Here is a 10,828-nt window from a genome sequence, read left to right on the forward strand (position 1 = left end):
ATCCCTCCAAAATGGTAACTCTTTACAAAACCTGGTCTAAAGGCGAACGATCCGAGAAACCTGCCTGTGCTCCCAGGGGGTTAAAAACAGTCATACCAGTTGAACCTAAGAAGCAACCCAACACTTTGAAATGATCATCTTTTTACAAAACAGTGGCTTCTTCAGGGCTAGATGAAAAAGTGCTTCTTTAGGTCAAGATCTTAAATGTCTGGTAGCCAGAAACCTCAGCGGCAACTCTAGTCCAGTTCCTTCTACATGGAATCATCACTTGGGAACTGAAAATACAGCAAAACTGGGGTGCCTGGGGGGCTCAGTCAGTTAGGTGTCTGACTTCGGCTCAGGGCATGATCTCGCGGTTCGCAAGTTCAAGCCCCACGTCGGGCTCTGTGCTGACAGCTCAGAGCCTGGAGCCTGTTTCAGAATCTGTGTCTCCCTCTCTCTCTCTCTCTCTCTCTCTCAAAAATAAACATTAAAACAAAAATTTAAAAAAAAGAAAATATAGGAAAACTACTCCCATTTGCCCTCCAGCCTATGAACAAATAAAGAACTTGACTGAATTAGACTCCAAACCCAATATTTATGCTTGTCCTCTTAACAAGCTTTAAATAGGCTTCATTTTGATTCAACATTTCAAAATTATAATGAAAACGGCCAACAAAATATGTGTGTACTCAATTTGTTAAATTTATGTGTTTGGGGAAAAAAGATTCAGAATAAACAAGTCAATTATTTTCATTAAGTGCATTAAATTTAAGGGTAGTGTTCTTATTATGAGTCTTGCTTTTGATACAGCAAGGCAAAATTATTCCATGATATAGCTATTGAATGAGGCTTACTATTCCCCAGTGATTTCACAAATTACAGTTCTAACTAGCTATAAAATAACCAAATCAGTTCTGATATGGCCACAGAATTAAGCCTGAAAAATAGTGAGGTAAATCACCTCTTTAAAATCAAGTTGTTGAATGGATGGACCTTGAGGGTGTTATGCTGAGCGAAATAAGTCAGGCAGAGAAGGACAGATACCATATGTTTGCATGTATAGGAGGATTAGGAGGAACTTAATGGAGGAACGTGGGGGAGAAGAAGGAGGGAGATAGTGGGGGAGAGGGAGGGAGGCAAACCATGAGAGACTCTTGAATGCTGAGAACAAACTGAGGGCTGATGGGTGGTGGGGAAGGGGGGGTGACGGGCATGGACAAAGGCACTTGTGGGGATGAGCACTGGGTGTTATATGGAAACCAACTTGACAATAAACCATTTAAGAAAAATAAAATAAAATCAAGTTGTTGAACAATATATTCTATATGATTCCATTTATGTCAGGGGAAAAAACCTGTATTTGCATGAGTATATGCATAAAAATTATAGAAAAGGGTCTGGAAGAATATTTATCAAACTGTCAAGGACATATATCGGACCTCAGTAAGGGGCCTCAGGTGGAGAGGGGAACTTTCACATTTTACTCTCTGTCTGTCCTGTTTGGATTTTTTTTACAACAGACCTATATTCCCATGTTACCTCTGTCAACAAATTAAAATCCAAAAACACAAAGCAAACAAATACAATCTGCCTTCTGAAATTGAAACCAATCTCTCATGACCTTACTTTTATTCAACGCTTTTACCCTAAAGCACTTTATTTGCTGTTTTAAATGATGACTTAATTCAAATCTAGTCTTCAGTGACATTTCAGATCGATGGCGTTGGTACATCTAAGAGGCTGCGAAATTTCTCAGTAGGTCTTTAAAAAAAAAAGAAAAAAAGAGGAGCAGGATGTCCCTGGACAGGTGTGGTATGCCTACAGCAATGACTGGTTACCCAACTCCAGTCTCCTGTTCTTCTTCCTACTGAAAGGCCCGCGCAAAGTCGGTCAAGGTCACCGAGCAACCAATTAGTGGGCAAACACCATCGAGGTTATCCAAGCCCTCTGAGGCTCTCAAAGTAACCCATGGGGTTGTCAGAAAGTCGGCCCCTTAGACATTTCAGACACCTAACAACGACAACACTTCCCCTAAACTGGAGATACAAGGCTAAGACCTAATAGGTAAGGCCGTGTGTGTCGTTTGGTCACGGACAAGGGCGAGTGCCCGATTAACTCGGCTTTAGGGCTGAACTCTATCACTCTATCTGAGCAGCCGTACTGGTCACCACAAAGGAAAAACAGATTAATTACGACCCAACGCTGAGAGACAGAAGATTTCAAATGCGTGGGGCTCCTGAGGGAAGGGAAGGGAATAAAAGGGGTCCGTGAGTAGAAGGTCAGCAGCCTGGCTCATGACACGTCTCTGTCACCAGCAGACCGCAGGCAGGTTCCCGTGCCCCGCGGGCAGAGACGTCGTTCTCTGAGGTCCCCACGAGAAAGGAGATGAGGACTGCCCTCCAGAGAATGGGAAAATGGGTATTACAAACAAAACCAGGATTAAGTACACAAAAATAATGCCAACTTAAGGCAATCCTGAACCTGCTCCCAGACATCAACGAATCGTAATGGGAAGGAACACACAACTGGTATTGGATTTTTTGCCCCATCTTAATAAAGGCAGGCCCAGGTCCCTGGTTTTTGACGGGTACGTGAAAGCTCTTCCTTTGGTACAGGAACGAGTCCCCTGGACCCCCACCTCCAGGAAGACCCCCCGCCTTCCCTCTCCAGGGGTCCTCCAGGACACCCACTTACAGCTCTCTGGTATCTTCCTTCTGTTTCGGGCCCAAACAACCACACTTCACGCCGACCGCTCCGATTCTTACCAACCAGCACCTTCGGGGCCCTGGCCCATTGACACTCGGGCTTCCCCGCCCCTTGAGAAGTCTTCTCAAAGCAGCCTCATGTGCCCAGGCTGTCTTCCACCCCACAATTCTGCCAGGACCTCGCTATCCTATTACTTAAGAAATGTCTGACATTCCAGCTCTTCCGGGAAGCCTTTCCAGACTGACCACTCACAAGCTACTGCAGCCTCATCTCCCTCCTGGACAGGGTTCACCACTCCCACCGAGCTGAAAGCAAGAACAAACCTGCCTTGCCCCTCCTCCCCAAGGGACACTTGTCCTCTGTCCTCGGAGAGCACAGAATATCAATGTCTTCCTGTCCATCTGCGAAGTGATTTACCATCTGTTTTACTGCTGCCCTTAGATGGTCATCCCCTAGAAGACAGGGACAGGGTGGGGTTCGGCAAAGCCTAGGTCACCTGGATGACAGGGAATAGGGTATTTGGGTGAATTAAAGGGTTAATAGAAGATTAGACAGAAACTTTGCTTCAACTCTCGTTATGACAAAGCCTGTTATAAAGGTTTTTAAAATACATCTGACCACTTTCCAGCCTGAGTAGAGTTAATATAATTTAATCTTTGATTTAGGATCTTGCAGTACCCTGAGGCTCCTCTATAATTATAGATGCAGAAGATGTAGAGACTGGACTGACGGCACCCTGGAGGCTAATTTCTAGAATAAATCCTTGCTACCACATCTTGCAAGCTTTGCCTTTCGGAAAGTGGAGCTCAAAAAACAAAGTCGAAATCCCACCTCATTGAAGGGGCTAGTTCAGGGAGGTCCACTGCCATGGGTTTTGTTAAGTCCCCACCACGGTGGCCCACAATTAGTCACTTAATAAAGGGTTCTTCAGGAAGGAATTTGGCAACATGTGTTTTCTACAAATGTAAGCTTGATTTTGACGCAGCCACTCAATTCTTTGAAAATCAAGGTGCATTCACACACAGGTGTCCCAAATTTCCTTAAATTAAAAACCAACCCTTGGCGAAGAGTTAGCTGTGCTCACTTCCAAGCAGCCAAGAAACAGGTGTCCAATCATAGCAGATGAGGAGCTCCCCAAGGAACTTAAAAGTATTAATCAAGGAGCCGTAACAGAGGATGCACACGGCCAGGGACATGGGCGGCCAGCAACGGAGCTCTTCATTCAGCTTCCAGGCTGAGGCTCCGCGGAAGGGGTAAGCCTGGGCTCTAGGGACTCAGTCTAAGCCCACACCCTAAAAACATTACAATCTAAGCCACCTCTCTGTGGCCTCGCCATCCCGGATGAACTGGCCCCTGAAAACCCGACAGTCATTTCTCCAAACCCCAAAGGGCAACTCTACCACCATTAGGACCGGTGACTCCTGGGCACGGTCAGGACTCGACTTGGGACAGAATGTTCCCACATGGAAACCCTGCCCATTTCTGAAAGCGCATGAAGTCCTCTCAGACAGCATCTTCCTAGCAACCACCACCTGCACTGAACTTTACTTTGAACTTCACAGGGGTCCATGAACAGAAATCAGGAGGTATGGGAACTTGAATGGGGTGGGGGGGAGAGCATTACAGCTTTATTTGCAACCTACCTCGATGTGAATGTGAACTCTTTGATTATGAGTGTAGGCAACCACCACAGCAATGTCTCCAGGACCTGTGACTTTGTCCGAACAGAAATCACACGTGCCTACGTATCAGCTCACGGCTGACACAGATGCCTCGACACCTCGGTTTCATTCTTCGCTGTGTCACAATTATGGTAATCGCTAGAACTGCTGTTTGGGCCAGCTATTGACTGTGCTCCTAAGAAATGTATTGCTATGATCCTGAATTTGTTGGTTTTGTTGACTACATTTCAATAGAACTGATTTCCTCTGTCAGTCGGTGTGTTTTTAGTTATGAATTTCAAAACACTTCCCAAAGAAAGGGCCCAGTGGCTTCACCAGACTGCTCAAAGGACCTGGTGACACAAACAAGGTGGCACCGTTGGGGTGGCATAAAGGCACAAACCCTATAGCAAATCTCTAGCTCTCATCCCTTGAGCAAAAGGAGTTAAACTCCCTGGACCATGAGTTTCCTTATCTTGATCCAAGGAGCCAATACAGAAACCACTTAGTCACCAAAAAAATTAACTGAACACCTACTTACTTCATGCCAGCACACACTTACGGCCAAGTTCTGGGGCTACAGCAGTGAGCACGACAGAGGTGGCCCCTTAACACAGAAGGGCTTGCTCTGTAAAGTGAGCAGTGGCTGGCACATGCGCGTTCTATCAACACTACAGCCCTGCTGCTGACACCACAACACTGCCTGTGTAATTATGTGCTGATTTATGTTGCTTCCCAAGTAACAACTGTTGGCTCATCTGGCTCAGGCCCTCCCAATAAGGCTGCTTAAAGGCCATGGCTGGGCCACATGCTCACAGAGGGGCAGCTGGTGAGATGAAAGAACACAGGATTTGAACCAAATGATCTTGGCTTCAAAACCCTGTGCTGCCGCTTACCAGCTCGGCCAACTCTGCCCACAACCCCTAGCTGTCCCCCCAAAATCTGTTCTCTCCTTCCCCAGTGGCAACACAACCCTGTCTTTTGCTGTACGCTCAGCATTAAGGATATTTCCCAGCCTCCCTTGCAGCCACGTATGGTCATGTACTCAAGTTCTAGCCAATGGCAATATAAGCAGAAGAGATGTGTGTGACTCTCAGGAAGCATCCTTAAGTTAAGAGGTCTTGCCCTTGCCCTTCACCCATCCTTCTCCTCCCCCATGGTGGGGGCTAGCACCACCATCTTGGACCATGCCGTGACCTTGGGAATGGAGGCACACACATGGGCCAAGACAGAAGGGGTCTGGACCCACACCACTGTGGAGCATCGTATCCGACTGGGGGGACAGGGGTCTACCTGAAGCAAGTTCCTTAACCTCCCTGAACCTCAATGTCTCCATCTACAAAAAGGTGACAATGTGAGACATCTATCCAGCGAGGATATTCTGAGGACTTGACAAGATAGGGCTTGCTTCACGGCAAAGGCCAGAGCCAGGAGAGGCGGTAAGCAACACGCAGGAGACTGGGGCGTCTTCACAGCCCTGGGGGCACAGAGGTGGCTCGCTCATTCGCAGTTGAAAGGCATCCTAGCCAGTCGAGTCCTCCTGACAAGAATTCCCTTCTCCCGTGGGGCGCGCCTGGGTGACTCAGTTGGCTGAGGGTCTGCCTTTAGCTCAGGTCATGATGTCACGGTTCATGAGTTCGAGCCCCTCGTCCTGCTGGCTGCTGTCAGCTGTCAGTGCAGAGCCCACTTCAGATCCTCTGTCTTCCTCTCTCTCTGCCCCTCCCCCTGTCAAAAAAAAAAAAAAGAATTCCCTTCTCCGGCACCCTTGTCAAATGGTCCCTCGGGAAGGGAAGTGGATCCGCTCTGAGACAACTGGGGGAGACGCTATTCGTTCATCCGTAAATCACCATCATCAGCTCTTCCCCCCACCACCCCACAAGGCCTCACTTCTCTCTTCTGCCTTTGATCACCAGTCCTGCCCCAGAGCTCACACTCATCAGAACATCAAAGTGTCCTTCAGTCTCTTTTGGAAGAACCCCGTGGACTCTACCCTAAGAAGCCCTCCCTGACTAACTGGGAGGCCGGTGATCACTGCCTCAGTCCTGACCCATTCAAGGGAGAGGCTCCTCAAACTCTACGATGAAATCCTCTCCCCCTGGAGGACCCAAATGGTCACTAGCCAGCCATGGACTCTTCCTGCGAGGATACTGGGATGTTCCAACCCCCAGCGCCCATCTTTCCTCGCTAACACTTTTCCAGCTATTTCATCTCATTTGCAACATCGGCAGCCGTCTAGGAGGGCATACTATTCATCGTTATGCAAAGCCGAAATCTGCTTTCTGTGCCTGGAGCTTATACTCATCCTTCCTGATTGTCCCCTTCCTGTTCTTGCAAACACAAATCATTTCTGTCTCTCCTCTCTGGCTGTCATCTTTCCATGTCACTGTCGCTCATGCAGGGTGCTGCCGGCCACAGCCACAGCCTTGCCCCCTCCTCTTCACACGCAGGCCACATTCCCTCCTCTTCTGCCCCTCTGGCTCCACCCACCAGCAGTGGTGACTTTACTATCCTCAAGGCTCAACCAGGCCCCGGCCTACCATGGCTTTGGAATTGGAACGAGGGCGGCCCCGTGGCAGCCAATGGCTCCCAAGCGGGGTGGGGCACCCCGAGCTGCCAGAGGAAGAAACGAGGCTCAGTGGTCAAGAAGGCAGGAAAGCGGTGCGTGTGTGGTTTCGGCAGGGACAAAGGCAAGGGCAGGACTCAGCACCTAGACAGGGGGGAAACAAGGACCCCGACCCAGACCCCAGACGCTGGCAAAGGATGGGAGCAGAAAGCATGGGCCTAACGCCGTGGAGGAGGTGCGGGCGTGTGGAAGATTGCCCTGTACACAGCCTCATGTGCTGTCACAGGGTTTTCGGACCCGAATTGCCACTTCTGGAGGCTGGCGGCACCTGTGTCAGTGCCGGCGTGCTCGGCCTCATCCTGCTTTTGGCAGACAAAATCGTACTCCAGGTGTGTGTGACCCACAGGAGCGCAAAGCCTCAGGATTCTCTGCTCTTTGAAATGACACATTAATTTACATTACACGGGGAGAATGCTGATGCATGAATCGGCCCACATCGGACCGCAAGCAGGAAATACCCCCCACCCCGTGACCTGGGTTCTGTTCCCTCCCCAAACACCTCTTGCTGTCCAAGGTTAACGGCAGAGTAGCAATCCCCCCTCCCGGCCACGCTGAGTGGCCGGGGAAGGGGAGACATGAGACTCCGCCAGTGGGGTGCATGCAAAAACACCAGGCACACCCACACTTCTGAGCCTTCCCACCCGCGCTCACGTCTGCTTGTCGGCTCCCCTTCCATGCCACCTTGACGTTCACTGCCTCCACGGCACCTGTTCACACGGGAAGCTGGGAGTGGAGGGAAGCTAGCAGTGGCAGGGCCCCAGCTCCATTCCACAGAGTGGCCCAGAGGCAAACGGCAGGGGGGCAGGGGGGGCGGGCTGGCAGGGGCCTCACATTTCTAGAGCAGCCCAGCTGGGAGAGACAAAAGGCACAAAAGTCACAGTTCCCTGTTTAGCCCTGGGCGGTTCCTCCTCCAGCCCTGGGTGCCACCCTTCCACCCAGCTCTCTGTCCCACCTAAGTCATCCAGCCCTCCCCCGACCCCCAGGGCTTTCCTTGTTTGTCCTGGTGAATCCACATGAATCACTAATGACTGATTTAAACCCAGACACTAAGTGAATGACAAACATGGTATATAACAAATTCCAATAGGATATTCAGGACGGGTGTACAGAGAGCTACCTGCCTTCTCCACTCTGCCTGGACAGACGGACGGACAGACAGGAGATGGGGCGGCGGGGGGGGGGCACAGCACCCTCTCCCTCGCCTGNGACTATCACCAGACCTGCGTCTGTGTGTGTGCTGGGGCCAGGAGGGCTGGCTCTGATGAACTCACACACTGCTTCTCTCACTTGGAATTACCCAGGGGAGCAGAAGGGTGCCTCAGTCGCAGTCCCAGAGAATCTGGCTGAACTGGTCTGGGGCTGCTGCCTGGACATCGAAACATTTAAAAAGCTCCCTCAGGGATTCCGACCTGCACCCAAGTTTGAGACCCACTGACAGAATGTGTATTTTGTGTTCCAGACCTGCTTCAAGGCAGTCAAGATATTTAGGACACCTTAGAGCCCTGAACCCGCAAGCTGGGCCTCGGAGGTATCATCCCATTTTACAGAGAGGTGTACGGCAGTTGTGAGAAGACTGAGATTCAAATCTGGCTCCCTAACTCTGAAATCCGGTTCTTTCCACCCAACTGTGAACTCCTGCAAGTGTACCAACAGCGCAGGAGAGGAGTCTCCACTGCCCGCAGCTCACACCTAAACTCCGCAAATGCAAGGTATCTACACCTAGAGATGCAAACGCCAGAGGCAGCCGTGATGCCCTCTTCCAAACACATGCAAGGTATGGAACCACACCCAGGGGTCAGAGGCTGTGAACACATGTGAGGTCTGAGGACATGGACAAAGGCTGCATGAGCTCCTGGCATGGACGTTTATCCCAGACCCGAGATGTGTCCTCAGATGCCACACTCAAGATGGTGCTCAAGGGTATGGCAAATATGCAATGGGGAGTGAATGCCCCGAGTGGTGTGAAGGGTTCCCCTCCCAGGGCCACAGCTCTCCATCCTGCTCTAGGCATCTTGGCCTTCTGCAGTGCGCCCCCCCCTCCCCCCGCAAAACCAATCGGAACACACCCGCTCGAGAGAGGCTTTCCACTCCTCCAGTGAGGAGACATAAGACTGGAACCCTCACACGTTTAGTCTCCAGACCACTCAGCCAGGGCAATGCAGCCCTTCGCCACCCTACTCCACTCATGCCTACTTCCTCCTCAACAAAACAAAAACACCCCAAACTCACAAAACACAGCCTCTTTACCACCGAACCAACTTTCCCCGCAGTAAGAATAACGTGGCCACTTCGAATTAGGAACCAATGTGGACCAGCACAGAAGGGAAGACGCTGAAGTTGAGGAAGCCAACCCATGAGCCACAACCGGGTCCCTAAACCATCGAAACACAGATGGGGCAAGGCCCGGGACAGACAGTTCAAGGACAGCAGATGTTCCTTCGTTGAAGACAACACACAATACCCCACCGCTCCTCCTGGGTCCCGGTCCAGCCTGGCACACACACGCCGGCTGCACCCTGGGGTTCCCGCAGAGCCAAGTGTGGATGGGAAAGAACCACAAAGAACTACAGGAACCAAAGGCAGGTTAAACTTTCACAACCATCGCACTGATAGGCAGAGCCACTTACCCAGCACAGCCAGACAACCGAGCACTGGGAAAAAGCACTTCATGTCGGCAGCAGACAAGAGACACAGGACAGGACGCTTCCTCTTCTCTCGGCACTTAATCTCTCATTTCTGGCAATCCACGTACAGCTCGAGGGCAGGTGTGGAAACAGAACTCAACTCAAAAAACGGGAAGACGTGAAGAAGAGATCGTCGGCAAGACGAGTGGGGGGGAAGGGCGGCCAGTGGCTTGGGTGAAACTACCCTGTGCTAAAGGAAGGGTCCAGAACAATTCTGAAGGCCCTCTAGGCTTCTGTCACATCCTGTGCCTTGCGGTTTCCACTGGAATTGTAGATTGCAGTGAATTAATCCTCGAGGAAAAGGGAAAAAAGAGTCTGAGAAAATCCTTTCATCCACTGATTATACAGAAATGTCCTTGGCTTCCCAGTGAAGGTGTGTGTAAGCTCCCTCGTTCGGATTCCCCAAAGGGAAGGCGGCGTCGATTTTGTCAAAACCTTTGACAGCTAAATGGCCCAGGAACCGCGCCGACCGTCTGGGTTTCTTCATCCAAAAGTCTGTCTCCATCCATGTCGGGAGGTCACGGAGCCGCCACCGGCCCCAGACCTACCCAGAACCAACCAAGCAAGTTGGCGAGCAGCGGCCCCGAGGCGAAGCGGGTCCCCACAATGCCAGCAGATTCCTGAAAGGAAGACAAGGGAGTGGTAGCCAAGGCGAACCCAGCGCCGCCAAACCCAGACGGGCTGAGCGCTGGGCTGCTCCGGACGCCCGGGTCCCGTTCGTGGACCCGAACAGCCCACCCGTGCATCCTGACCTTGGGCAAGGCGCTCCACCGGCCCCCGCCTCAGTTTCCCCGCCCGGAGCCGGGCAGCGGCGGGAAGCCGGCTGGTGCCTGCGATACTTTGCCCACACGCCTCACTCCAGGGAATTCCCTTCGCCTCCGGCCGAGCCCGGCGCCGNCACAGGCCCTTCCCACAGCCCCGCAGAGGACCTAGGAGCCTTGACCAGGGAGAGGGCTAGGGCGCTCGTCCTCTCCCCGGGAAACAGGGACAAAGCCCGTGTCGGGAGACGAATCTGTTCTGGCGGAACCCCATATTGCGCTTCATTCTGCGGCAGAACTTACTGGAAGTTGTGGCCGAACCGAACTCGACACAGCCTGGGGTCTAACCCGGGTTCTCCCAGGTCCTCGCCTTTGACCTTGGTGGAGTTACTTAAGCCCTCTGTGCCTTAGTTT

At 51.4% G+C, this 10,828-nt stretch overlaps 1 protein-coding gene across 2 annotated transcripts in view; it reads right to left on the minus strand.

Annotated features, from left to right (window-relative positions):
* The window catches only part of IGSF3 (immunoglobulin superfamily member 3), a 90,533-nt gene extending 80,237 nt beyond the window's left edge, over positions 1-10,296 (minus strand). For both annotated transcript variants that reach the window (XM_077767261.1, XM_077767255.1), the window contains exon 1: positions 9,600-10,296. In XM_077767261.1, the coding sequence (XP_077623387.1) occupies positions 9,600-9,642 (43 nt within the window). In that variant the 5' untranslated portion in view covers positions 9,643-10,296. The remainder of the gene's footprint in view (positions 1-9,599) is intronic.
* Positions 10,297-10,828: the final 532 nt, after the last annotated feature.

Source organism: Crocuta crocuta, unplaced genomic scaffold, assembly GCF_008692635.1.
Source record: "Crocuta crocuta isolate KB4526 unplaced genomic scaffold, BGI_CrCroc_1.0 scaffold180, whole genome shotgun sequence".
In the NCBI taxonomy this organism is placed as follows: domain Eukaryota; kingdom Metazoa; phylum Chordata; class Mammalia; order Carnivora; family Hyaenidae; genus Crocuta; species Crocuta crocuta.